The sequence below is a fragment of the Ambystoma mexicanum genome, chromosome 1q (assembly GCF_040938575.1).
Source record: "Ambystoma mexicanum isolate Mex_15411 chromosome 1q, UKY_AmexF1_1, whole genome shotgun sequence".
Classification (NCBI taxonomy): domain Eukaryota; kingdom Metazoa; phylum Chordata; class Amphibia; order Caudata; family Ambystomatidae; genus Ambystoma; species Ambystoma mexicanum.
In genome coordinates, this window is record NC_090922.1 from 638,206,521 (window position 1) to 638,220,795 (window position 14,275).

At 47.4% G+C, this 14,275-nt stretch overlaps 1 protein-coding gene across 2 annotated transcripts in view; it reads left to right on the forward strand.

The window, feature by feature from the left end:
* ABCA4 (ATP binding cassette subfamily A member 4) overlaps nucleotides 1-14,275 on the forward strand; it is a 1,737,150-nt gene that overhangs the window by 1,456,776 nt on the left and 266,099 nt on the right. For both annotated transcript variants that reach the window (XM_069641223.1, XM_069641222.1), the window contains one exon: nucleotides 7,844-8,021. In XM_069641223.1, the coding sequence (XP_069497324.1) occupies nucleotides 7,844-8,021 (178 nt within the window). The remainder of the gene's footprint in view (nucleotides 1-7,843; nucleotides 8,022-14,275) is intronic.

Below are 14,275 nucleotides of genomic sequence, written 5' to 3' on the forward strand. Positions count from 1 at the left end.
CTGTTGGAATAGTAATATACAGATTGTGTCACCTATAGTCAGAAAAGGGAACCTAATACTGTGTAAATTAACAACTGTGGATAGTGACTGATATTACACTGTCATTTTTGTATAAAATCAAGACATATTGGTATGAGGAGAATATGAGTGTAAGTGAATGAATGATGGGGAAGAGAATGTGAGCAGAAAACCATTTTTTGAAAAACGTTCTGCAAACCTTTTATAAATGTGGTAGTTGAATTATACGATTGTAATTGTTTTAAAATTGAATTATCAAAAAATTAAAATCCAAGTTTTTTGTAAGAAAAACATATATAAAATAATTTGTGAAAAGAAACAATAAGTAAGTTCTAATTGTCATCCTCTATCCACTGGTCCATGATGTTGTATTTTGCATGTTGTATAGCCTGAAGGACCAGGGATTAAAGTCAGGCGCCCCTTCGTTTTTGAAAGCATAGGTTATCAGTCATCATTTACAGACAACCTAAGCAGAGAGGAGTGATGTTTGTTAAATCCCTAGCTTACAGTGGATGAAAATGCAATGATCACAATGCTACTTGCCTCTGTTTACAATGAAAGTCACAGTGTTCATTTGGCTGTTGTATTGGGAAGACACACAATCAGTGGTCTTCAGACTTTGGGGCTGGCCCCCCTAAAGGGGCCTGAAAGATATCCAGCAGGGGCACGAGGCTATTTAAAAAAAAAGGGATTGTGGTGACTGCTTTTAGTAGACGATATGAACAGCTAAAGCTTGTGGGGTTCTGGAAACGATATGTGTACTCACAGGGAGGGTCAGTATACCAATGTTTGAGTACCACTGCACACAACCGGTATGCCGGTCGAGTAGACTCTGTCTATTTTGTTTGAGACTGACTTCGAAATATCAAGGAATGTGAGGTGACGTGGTGTTCAGATCTTCAAGTCCTAGTTCCTTGTAATCAGCTGTTGGCAATGGAGTGTGCATAATTAATCTATGTGGAAATGTAAATCGAACCCATGCCTTTGATTGTGAAAAAACACACATCCAGTAGACAATCTCAAAATGCTGTTGTCTGTTATACCAAACGCATGTTTTACTTTTCATGTTTTCAGCAAAGTTTAGGTCCCTTCTTCAGGCAGTTCTGGTACAGCTAAAATGTGCACGTTCCACTCTTCGCAATCGCGTCCATTAGACAATCTAGTCAAACTTGAATGCACACCATAAAAAACTCGACACCTAGCCTTCTTGAATCTTCTTTTCCAAATGGACCGCCGGTTCGACAAGACCTTAGTGTTCATTTTCCCCTTTCCTTTTCCGCTAAGCACCAAAGAGGGCAGCGTGACATGTGTATGCAGTTAATAAGGCAATCTATCCTTTTTCTCAACTTGTGTTGCAGGTAATTCAATTGCTTTGCAGAGCTGCTCACAGTGTTTACACCTTAGAACATCTGAAATCCACATGGTTTTGCAATACTATCTTTCTATGAATAGTCAAATGCAATTTCAATTGCGGTGTCTAGTCCACTTTTCCAAAAAAAAAAAACAACGTCAAAAAGGCTGCATCACACTGCGCGACACAGTGTATGTCTGTATCTCAGGGCATAGGGATCGGGGGGCACTGTATCCGGTAGAGGTAAGCAGTATCATGGGGCGAGCGTGAGGACGGGGTCACGCTGGAGGAGGGAAACAGAGTCAGGTTTGACCCTGTTATGGAGGGAAAAGGACACAGGCCCTTTAAGTAGAAGCGAAAGGGGAAAGAGGGAGAGGGGTGGGGCGGGAGGAGGAGGGGAAGCGGGAAAGTTGGGGGCAACAGTTACTAGAAATTAAAGTTGGAGTTAAGACGTGTGAAGGTGTCTGCGTCTTATTTAAGGTTACACAACCCGTAGCAACTGGTGACGAGGAAGTGGAGGTGACCCAATGCAACCATGGAGAGCCACCGTAGTGAAGGAGGAACCTGCCACCGCTGCCAGCAGACCGCATGCGATGACGGGGAAGAGGCCCAGCAGCGACGGGGAGGAGACCCAAAGCGTGAAGGTGCAGCCTAACAGTGCCGGTGGGGAGGTCCAGCACATTGAGGGAACGCGACTCGTAGGAGGTGCAGGAAGTCTGTGTCAGTGAGGAGGTCCAGCACGACAGTACAGAGCAACCTGAGGGAGGAGCAGAGGAGTTGCCCGCCCGTGACGACGGAGACCGGCGTAGAGAGCCAGCACCCACAAGAAGTGCCAAGTGACACTCGCCCAGGAGGGCAGAAGAATTACGCACAACTGGTAAGGAGGCCCAGCCCGTGCAGCAGGAGCCCGCAAGGCGACGCCCGCCAGAAGCAGAAGAGCAGGAATGCGCGCTATCAGCGCCAGGACCAGGAAGAAGAAGCAGGCAAAGGGGGATGCGGCACCCGCGTATTAACAATAAAGGTAAAGAGTGCAAAGTAGCAGGCCAGCGCAGCAACGAAGCATATCACTAACAATAAGCCACTTGAAAGCGAGGACTAAACCAGTGCAGCAACAAAGCATACCACTTGTAATAAGCCACTTGAAAGTGAGGACTAAACCAGTGCAGCAACAAAGCATACCACTTGTAACAAGCCACTTCAAAACGAGGAACAAGAGACACTGATAGCACGAGGGCACACATATTGCCCAAACAGTCACGAAGCTGTGAGCATTACAACACAGAGAGCCCACACCTAACACAGGGCACCAGCCACCTGAACGCGAAAGCACTGGTAACTACACCACCAACCGTACCCAAACATCACCAAGCATGTCACAGTAAGGAAGCGCAGCAGTAGATACCACGGCGCTCGCCGCACCGGGAATAACTCCCACCAACCCTGTCTCCTTCCTACGCCACCCAAACCCGTTCTCGCTAGTACCTCAAGAAAACCAGGGACAAAGATGGCAGGAGTGGATGGACGAGTTCAAGGAATTCATGAGGGCGGTAGGAAACCAAGATGCCCCAAACAAACTAGACATCTTCATACATCTGGTGGGGAAAGACATAAAGAGTGACATCAAGACCATCCTGACAGCAGAAAGGAACACATACCAAAAATTCATAGAAGCCATCAACAGTTGCCTAGTAGTCATCCCAAACAGAGACTATGAGCGCTACATCTTCAATCAGTGCACCCAGCTGCCCAAGAAAACAATCGGCCAGTTCATACTACGCCTACAAAGGAAAATCACATATTGCGACATCGCCAACTTTAACGACGATGAAGCCATCCGCCTGACAGTCATAGAAGGATGCTTGACATCAATATTCCGCAAACACTTAACGAAAAAAAAGCTACCTTTGATAGAGATAGCTGAACTGGCCAGAGTGTACAAAAGAGTGGACGTCCAAGCTGCCCACACAGAGAACCCGAAAAAGATAGACTCTATCGCGGCCATCAACACCAGTCAAACAAGCCGCCAATACAATAACACATACAGACAAGACCAGTGGAATAACGCAAGACGCCCGCCACCAGAAAGACAATGCTACGCAGGTTTGAATTCCCACACAAGGGCCAATGCCCCACAATAGGACAAATGTGCATGAGGTGTGGCCAAGAGAACCACTTTCAGAGCTGTGCTGGGACAAAACACCCCCACTACCAGCATACCGGCCACCCAACCAACAAGCAACTGTGAGGAGATTCTAGGGGCCGAGACCCTTCAACCCAAGACCATACCCGGAACGAGAGTATACCAATCCCACCACCAACTCCAGGCCCGCGAACAATGCTGGGTTCATCAGAGCGGTAGAGAACCTACAGGTGGACCAGGCAGACGAGATATATGCCAATCAAGAACAAATATACCACATGCAAGCATATCCCGAAGAAGAACGCCAAAGGGAGGGCGTCACCAGAGACCCCTACGAAAACCCGCCAATTGAAGAACACCCAATGGACCAGGCACAATACGCAGAATACGACAGATACAGCAGGGAATACGTTCAACTCATCTCAGAGGCCTCAGACGACAGCACGGCACCCAGAGTGATGGTACACCTAGGAGAAATAGACACACCGTTCCTGGTAGACAAGGGCGCAACCGTTGATGTCATGAGCCACCTGACATACGAACAGCTAGCAGACAAGTTCCCATTGCAACCGTCACACGCCCACATATTCCAATGGGGCGCAACACAGCCGCTGACTTCAAAAGGAAAATTTGCATGTGACCTCATCCACAGGGGCAAAAGAGCACAGACAATGATACACGTCATCCATAGTCCGGCAGCGGGAAGATGCCTTCTGAGCCACAAAACCGCTCTCGCCCTAGGCCGCCTGACTCCCAACTGATACAGGCCATCCACCACGGAGCCCTATACATCGAAGACCTGAAATCCACCTATCCAACCTTATTTGAAGGAGTGGGCATGCTAAAGAACAATGTCATCAAGCTACACATTGACCCAAAGATACGGCCAGTACCACAGCAACCCAGGCGAGTAGGGTTTCATCTGAAAGCGAAAGTAACCCACGAGCTGCAGACACTACTGGACAACGATATCATAGAAAGAGCAACAGGACCCACACCATGGGTGTCTCCACTCGTAGTCATCCCCAAAGCAGACGGACGCCTCCGCCTCTGCGTGGACATGAGGATCCCCAATACAGCCATCCAACGGGAGAGACACCCAGGCCCTAACATGGAGAACATGTTGATAAGACTCAACCAAGCCACTACATTTTCCAAATTGGATCTCAACCAGGGATACCACCAACTTGTCATCCATCCCGCATCAAGACCCATTACCATATTCACCACCCACTTCGGGATCTCATGCCGAAATCTTCCAGGAAGCAATCCACAGACTAATTAGCCCCGTCACCAACGCGTTCAATTACAGTGACGACATCCTCATATTTGGAGTCACCCAAGACCAACATGACACAGCCCTACACCAGGTCTACCGCATCCTCCAAGACGCCGGACTCACACTCAACAGCCAGAAGTGCGAAATCAACAAACACACCCTATGCTTCTTTGACCACATTTCTTCGAACCAAGGCATCAAGACGGATCCAGACAAGATCCACACCATAACGAACTTGCCCAGTCCAAAGGACGTCTCCGAACTCTGCTCATTCCTGGGCATGGCAGGATACTGCGCTCGCTACCTCCCACAATACGCCTCACTCAAGTGCCCACTACCACAGCTACTGAAAAAAGACCAACCCTTCCTATGGACAGACCAATGCCAACAGGCCTTCTCCACCATAAAACGAGAGCTGTCTGCCAATCGCCAACTAGCGTATTTCAAACCACAATGGCAGACTGAAATCACCGTAGACGCCAGTCCAGTGGGGCTAGGTGCAATTCTGGCTCAAACGGATCCTGAGAACAATGCCAAAACCTGCATCGTAGCATACGCCAGCCGCACGCGCAACGCCACCGAACAAGCATACTCGCAGGTGGAGCGGGAGAGCCTGGCAGCCGTATGGGCGTGCGAGAAGTACCACCATTTCATCATCGGACAAACCTTCACCCTCATAACAGAGGGGGGGGAGTCGACAGAAGAGACTTAGCCAGAATGGAGAGAATACACAATGAACTGGCCACAACAAGCCAAGGCACGCTACTCAGAGGGAACCACCTGGTAGCACCCAAAAGCCTAAAGAAGCCATTGGTCATGATCGCACATGATCGCACACGAAGGCCATCGAGGCGTGGCCAACACAAAAAAGATATTGCGGAACCAGGTGTGGTTTCCCCATATGGACACCATTGTGGACGACATACTAAGACACTGCAACCCATGCCAAGTAAACGCAGCCAGTTCACCACCCTTCCCCTTGCACATAGTTCCACTTCCCGATGGACCTTAGCAGCGCGTAGCACTCGACTTCTACGGCCCACTGGAAGAGGGAGGCCACCTGCTACTGGCCATAGATGAGTACTCCCGATTCCTGGTGAAGCACGCACAGTCCACAGCCTTCCACCACATGGTAGGCACAATAGATGTTCAGCGAGTGGGGCCTCGCCAACGCAGTGAAAACTGACAATGGATTCCCATTTAAAGGACAAGAATTTAAGAAATTTGCGGCACACCTTGGATTCCACCACCAAAAGATCACACCACTATGGCCCCAGGCCAATGGGATGGTGGAACGATTCATGGCAAATATGAAGCGCACGCGCCAGAAAGCGGCGACAGACCAAGCCTCGATGCCACAAGCCATCTCACAAATGCTACAAAGTTATCAGCATACACCACATGAGGCGACTGGCCACACTCCAGCCGAACTCATGATCAAGTATAAACCGCGGTCCCGGCTTTCCCAACTCGAGGACTATACGTCAGAGGAGGACAACGAGATACGGCAACGAGAAGCGGAGAAAAGACAAAAGGCCAAAGAATGGGCTGACAGGAAGCGGAAAGCCAAGGAACCCCCGATCCCAGTAGGAGAAACCGTGCTGGTCAGGCAAGCCCAACACCAGAAAACTGACTCGAGACATCGGCCCGAGCCCATGATAGTGACGGAAGTAAAAGGACCCATGGTCACCGCCTTAGGAGACCAAGGCGAAATAACCCGAAATGCATCATACTTCAGCCGAATGTTCCAAGAAGATGAGACCAAGGACATGCCTCTAGAGGAAGAAGATCCCATGGACCCAGAGACTCCCCCAGACCCGCCTGAGGCACCCTTGCCAACAGGCCAGGATGACGACAGGGACGAGCAAGCCGGACGACCTCACAGGTCGGCCAGGAGGCTCACCCGGCTCATCGAAGAAATGTGAACGCGGACTCAGTCTATAAGTAAGGGGGGTGTTGTGGAGGGAAATGGACACGGCCCCTTTAAGTAGAAGCAAAAGGGGAAAGAGTGAGAGGGGCGGGGCGGGAGGAGGAGGGGAAGCGGGAAAGTTGAGGGCGACAGTTACTAGAAAATAAAGTTGGAGTTAAGACGTGTGAAGGTGTCCAAGTCTTATTTAAGGTTACGCAACCCGTAACAGACCCCTCTCCCAAAATGGACAGTGGGAAGCAGGGAGAGGCAAAACAGACAGAAACATCAGTCGTATGTCTCCGTTGTGCAGGCCCCAAACCATGCAATGTATTCACACATTATCCTGAAAAGGGAACATCTAACGTATTCGGAGGAGGACTGCCTGAAAAGGGGACCTTTTTTCACCCAGAAATCCTGCACTATCAAACTCTGCTAAAGATGTGAAGGTGTTAAGCTTTAAAGCTCACTAACTGTTTATTTTGTGTTTTTGAAATTACAAATTGCATCTACCGTCTGGATAAAAAGATATGTGCTGCCTTTAATTTTCAATAAATAATCATAAGGAAAAAAGGAAAGCTGGAAATATACTAGAACATAATGCATATTTATGACACACTGGGGGTCATTACGAGTTTGGAGGCAGCCATGGTGCTATTAGCGGTCCGGGTTCTCCGAATGGGGACTTACCGGGTCATTCCAACCTTGAAGGACCGGGTAAATCCCCATTCAAAAAACCCTTCCCCATTCCCATTCGAGCCCCCTTAGGTCTAAATGGGAATGGGGAGGGAGCTAATAATGGGCCCGTAAATTACGGGCCCGTTATTAGCTCCCTGGTCCCTTAGCGGCTCCCGCTAAGGACGGCTGCTTTTACCAGCCGGCCTTATTGGGACCTGCTAAGGGACCTCGGAATGCGGCGGTAAGGAGTTAACAGCACCAGCATCCTTACTGGTGCCATTAACCCCTTACCGCTGCATTCATAATGAGGCCCACTGTGTGCTTGTGCTTAGGGAGTACTAGGGGCAGATACAGGGCTCATAAAAAAGATATCTATGAGAAATAAATCTAATTTTACCACAATAGCCTCTCGTCTGTGTTCTTGGAATGTTCGTTCTGCTTTTCCTTACTCCTTTGTCTGTTGTATTTTAGGTTGACTACTTCGGTGGACGTGGTGGTTGCCATTTGCGTCATTTTTGCCATGTCGTTCATTCCCGCAAGTTTTGTCTTGTATCTCATCCAAGAAAGAGTTTCTAATGCTAAGCACCTCCAGTTCGTCAATGGTGTCACCCCCACAGTTTACTGGCTGAGCAACTTTGCGTGGGACATTGTAAGTGTGAACTTCCTTTTGAAATTGCCAGTAAAGATGCAAACATGGTCTCTCTGCGCGTGCGCAAACCGACTGTGGGTGAATTCAAAAATGGGTCTGCATTATTTCACATGTGTGCCATTGCCCTCTGGGCTATACACAACTCCCCTGACATGCACGCGTTCTCTTGCTTTTCCATCTGGAATGGGGATATTATTTCATGTGTTACTCTTCTGAGGGGCTGGTTTTAAACTAGGCTGCCACGCCCTCAATTCCCTCACTACCCCCCCGCCTCGCCCATGCTTGCACATCCCCTGTACATCTCCAGTACAGTTCTCCCTCACTTTGTCCCTTACGCTCAAGTAAACGCAGTGTTGCCGGGCTGCCCCCAGAGGCTATATTTGCTTATATTTTCTATTGAAAGCAGTCAATGTACACCCTTTTTGAAGAGCCTTTCGTTCCCCCCTGACCATCCTTCAGGCCCCCCTAGAGAGGCCTGCCCCACAGTTTGAAGACCTCTGGCCTACGCTGAGTGCCAATCTGTGGAGGTACTGGCAGAGGTGTGTGATAGGGAAGTACATCACTTCAGTAATGATTTCTGTCTGCATTTCTCAAAGACTTCACTGAAAAAGGAGAGCATTTTGGTATGTTCTGTGGACAGATGGTCAAACTTATTCACTTGCCAGCTACAAAATCAGAGAAAAAAAATAATGAGGATGATGCATTTCAAGAAGCAGTTAGAAATGTGCTCTCACATTTCAAGACATTTCTACTATCATATTTTGACTGGTATTTTTCCTTTGCACATAAGTGCTGCACACGTTACCCCCAATGAGTTGGTTTATGTTTACACTATGGTGAATAGCAGTGGTTGGGGGCGCCAGTGAGCAATGTGCTGCCACTCCTTTGCGGCAGAGGCACTTCTTTATAAATTAAATGTTCGGCATACCCGTAACAACAATGTTGAGTCCAGCCTAAGAAACCCTCTCTTTGGTCCCCCTGAAAAGTGTGGTCTCCAGGGAATGGGAACACTCCATGGGAGGTCCCATGGGACCCAGTACTTCAAACACAGCCCTGTCATAACAATGGCAACCTCACACCAGTGTGCTGATTACTGGAGACATTTTGAAGTAGGCAGAGGAAGGGGCAGGGTTTGTATAGCCCCGCTAGAGCATTATTCCACCATCTGTGATTTTTCTATGGTTCCCAAACTTCCCTTCCCCTGTTCCCACTTCCTGCAGACAAGACACTTAGGGTATGGCATCAGCAGGCAAGGAGACGTGTTACAGCAGCCTTTGATTTGACCCTTAGCAACAGCCTTGCTCTGGACAAGTCTGCGGTCGCATTTACCTTACATATTGTGGGAGACCCACCCTCAGTTGATTCATCTTTGGAACACTCCTGAAGAGTCACTACAATGTGATTGGGAGTGCCGTCTACGCCGACGTCCTCTGCAAGAGGGGTGAACACGGAAGCTACAAGGAAAAGGAAATGTCTTTTCTGTAACCATCCCAAGGTCCTATTTGTGATGGCCATCTTGCCAGACAAGACCCAGTCTAACTGTGACCCCCCCCAGAGGTGATAGAATCCTGCAAGTGCTCTCTACTAATCTTTTCTGTTGGGGAGGGAAGAAGAAAAAAACTCACCATACTCATGAGACTCCTGACTGTGTTTCCCTGCAACTATAGTACGTAGGAAGCAACCCCTGACTCTTCCTGCATTGCTAAACTGCCTCTAGATTATTTTTGGCACCTTCAATGCCATCCAAGCTGCTGCCTCAACGCTCAACCACCTCTACATCTCCAAGTTTTGCTTAATGCCAAAGCTGCACTGTCTCCACAACTGAGCCCTGCCAAGTCTTCTAGCATTCATCTCTCTACAGCCTGCATGGTTGCCAGCCTCTTTGCATGCCAAGCCGTTGCCATTTCAGTGTTGGTCCATGTTGAGCCAGTTGAGCCTTCAAATGTGCACATTTTATGCTTCTACGCATCCGAGGCCTGCATGTTTTCTAGCACTGCCAACCCAACATCGCCTCTGTTTACTATCACCTTCGACGCACAAGCTGTCACTACTGTGAACACGCGGTGCAAAGACGAAGAACAAGAAGGACAAGAAATTAAAGGTATTTGAAGTGGCCCTGTTCCCCTGGTCCGCCTTAAATAATCCTAGTAACTTTTGAGCTCGCGTCTCTGTATTTTGAAAGACCAATTCAATAACTTTCACATATCCAATAGCAAATTCATAATTATCTCTGTACTTTGGTTACAGATTGGCTCTTCATCTCACACATCACCCCTCCAATCTGATCTGCCCCGAAGAAGGCTGTATCATCAAAACTACATGACAGCTGAGACTTCATTTGACACTTGACATTATGAATATGGTCAGATCCACAATAATGTGCAAAGATTGAATGTGGTGAATTAATGTAACACAAAGTACATTGAGTCCTTCTGCTGTATGAAATAAGTCCTGAGTTGGACTTGTGTGGTCTAGACTTACACCTTGCACTACTGTTTGGAACGCAACCCTAAGCATTTGTGTTGCTTGGAAGCCGCTTGTATTGCATATGCATATATTTGCAGGTATGTGGGAATGGTGCTCACATGGGGTTTGATGTGATTCGTGTAATGTTATTACTTTCATGCATTGTTTCTATGTGCTCAATTTCCTGTAAAGTTAATCTTCTTGTAAAGTAGATATACAGATATATTTGATTAAATATTTATCTTTTTTGTTTAGAAATGTCTGTTTACTTAAAAAAAAACAAGTGGTAATAGGTCTACTCCTTGTTATTTATTTTGATTGCCCTATAGTACCTGTTACCCCTATGGATGATTCTTGGGCTTGCCCTTAGTGTCTAAAACTATTCAATAACTTTGACATTTCGCTGCTGCAATCTTTTCCTGAGCACCCCTGTCTATAAACCCAGAGAACCCCTTTATTTGAAAGTCTGGTTTCTCTGTGTTTTCCTTTACAGGGGTGGGCCAGTAGTGTTTATACTTGTAGGATGCATTTTTGTTAGTTTAATTAAAGATGCTATTTTTATAGAAACCTGGTTGGATGTTTTATTTTGTTACGCCCGTGCTATTGTTGTACCAGCTCACACACCCCCTGAAGAGTATAGCCTACCCTGGGCCCATGTTACCAAAGCTGAAAAGGATGTAAACCTGTCGGGCTTTTCCTGTTTAATCTTTATACGTGGGATCACTTCTGGTTCAGTTGTAGTGTGGGGCTGACTGGTAGTCATTTCATCACACTGGTGGGCAGTGGTTGGATCTGGGGTAAACAGTGTAATACGCCAAAATTAAAGACCCTGAAGGCAGTGTTAGAAACACTGCATGGAAACAAACTGGCTTTGACTTTGTGAAGGACCTAAAGTCCAACACCCCTTTGAGCTATGTCAGGAAAGGGGACTCCAGCATGGTGGTACGTTTTGGCAACCTGAAATGCTAAAAAGCCTCCAAGGGTTTGAGGAATCTAGGGTGGCCTAGGAGCCACAGGAGGCAAGTAGTGATCTTAAACCCCCAGCCAGGTACCCATTCTAGCGGAGGACATGCCAGTAGATGGGGACAGCGATAGTGGTAGTTGTTCCTGGCATTCTTCCCAATGGGTGAGTAGTGTGGTATCCCAGAGATCCTGAGTCTTAGACAAGTCCCAAATTCAGTTAGATCCCAGGTTTCAGCCAGGTCCCAGTGTAGTCTTATGGTCAAGACTGGAAGAATCTTCGCCCCACTCCTCCTCACCTGTATCTTCCCAGGAACTCTCCTGCTTTTCTGTCTTCTTCTTTAGTCTTGACGGCTTAGTGGGTCTTTCCTTTCGCTCTTTTTTGTGATGCAAGTAAGGGCGAGCCCCCTCAGCCGCCACCTTGACCAGGGAAGAACCTGGGCCAAAGGGAAGGCCAAAGGGCAAGCCCCCTAATTCAGGGAAAAAGCCATAGCAGAAAAAACCCTGAATTCAAGTGTAGTTGCAGAAGGGTCCTTTGATATGTTATGGCTGAAGTATGGCTCAAAAATATGTTGCTTGGCAAATCGAAGAGAAGAACAGCTGACCGCACAGGAGTCTTTTGGAAGGTAGCGTTCCAAGAGAGTAAACGCAAACTGCGATCCGGGAATTGGTGGGAGGTTGCAAGTGACTGAAGCAGTCGATGTCTGGCAGTACCACAAATGGGAAGGTACCGACAGGGCAGCCGTCGGAGTACAGCGAGAAAATTAAAGATAGCCGAACCAAGGTAAGTGGAAAGAAAGCTGGAAAGTATGGAGGGGTAGGAAGGAGGCTGACAGAGAAGGCAAGTATTGGAGTAAGACTGCAAAAGGCGGCGTAGGAAAATAATATCCATAAAGAAAAGGGCGTCGGAAGCGAAAAAGGATAATAGTAAAAGACAAGCTCAAAAAGAAATATGGAACCAAAGAAGGCAAAGGGTTCGGAAGAAAACCAAACGAGCAAGGATATATCTATCTAGAAGGATAGAAAAAGCATAGAAAGGCAAGCGATAGAGTAATAGAGAAAAATAGGCACGAGCCAAACCAAGGGAAAAAGCAGAATAAGCTAGGAAGTGGCAAGAAGAAATGAATAACACCAAACGTACCTTAATGAAATAAGTCCGCGAAAAGTGGGTAGCTTGCACATTGAGAAGGAAAATAGAAAAACAAGGAAGAAGTACAAAGGCTAATATCACAAGGGTAACACTGGAACGATCGGCGAGTTAATCTAAGACGATACAACGTGCCGGCATTAGAGGAAAGGACCTATTTATTGACAACGGCCATGATGGAAGAGGCATAGAACATTAAGATGGACCACCGACAGCCATGTTACGTGAGTCGCCATCGGTTCCAATGTTTCCATGCCTGAAGCATGACAGTATGCCACCTTCGGTGCCTACCTTCCCCGGGCTTCCCCGGGTATAGCCTGTGAAACTTCTGAATCAGTCTGGGAGCATGTATATGGGATCGGGGCTCCCAAGTCCTCTCTGACCTGGGATATCCCTTCCAATGTATCAAGTACTGGAGTACGCCTTGCTTGTACCGAGAGTCCACCAACCTGGATACTTCATACTCCTCAGGTTCCGTGGTTGCTGGTACCAAGACCTTCTTATGTTGTCTCTTAAATGGGTCAGTCTTGTATACTTTCAGGAATGAGGTATGAAATACCGGATGTACCCTTTTTAGGCTAGCAGGTAGTCTTAGCTTAAAGGCTACAGGATTGATCTTGGACAGTATCTCGTAAGGTCCAACATACCGGGGAGTAAATTTACCTAGGTGAACCCACCTCGGTGTGTATTGTGTGGAGAGCCATACTCGCATACCAGGTTTCCATTGTGGATTCAAAGCTCTTTTGCTATCGGCATACTCTTTATAAGTCTTCCGACTATCTTCCAAGGATTGCAAGGCCTCTTTGTGGATTCTCTGTTGCTCTGATACCATTTCCTCTACTGCTGGTGTTCTGGTATCAATGGAACTCAGAACAGACATATGCTGCGGGTGGAAACCATAAGTGCACTTAAAGGGACTCATCTGGATGGCTGTGTGATAAGTATTATTGTAGGCAAACTCAGCCATTGGGAGAAAGTCTGACCAATTATTTTGTTCGATATTACAAAAACATCTGAGGTACTGTTCTAAATTGGCATTTAGTCTCTCCGTCTGTCCGTTAGATTGGGGATGGTAACCTGACGATAGCGCCTTTTGAATACCCAACCTAACGCAGAGAGATGCCCAAAACTTGGAAGTGAACTGGGTACCTCTGTCGGAAATTATGGTCCGAGGAATACCATGCAGCCTCACAACCTCCCTGAGGAATATGCCAGCGGTCTATGAAGCAGTTGGTACTCCCTTAAGGGCAATAAAATAAGCCAATTTAGTGTAGGAGTCAACAACTACCATTATTGCAGTTAAGCCTCGGGAGACCGGAAGATCGACCACAAAATCCATGGAGAATACCTCCCAAGGTTGCAAAGCTAAGTTTGCCTGTTGAAGAAAACCCAGGGGCCGCTGACGGGACACCTTACAAGCAGCACATACTGGACAAGAGGACACATAAGATCTTACATCGTCGTAGATGTTGGGCCACCAAAAACTGCGCGTGAGCAACTCGTAAGTGGCCTTCTGTCCCCTATGTCCAGCCAAAGGAGAGTCATGGCAGGAGTGAAGGGCCAATCTTTGTAAAACCTCAGATGGCAGAAACAGTGTGTTTTTCCAAAACCATAACCCGTCCTTCATATATAGACGGTAGGACTTCAGTTCCTTTATGGGATATTGAACTACCTCAGACCG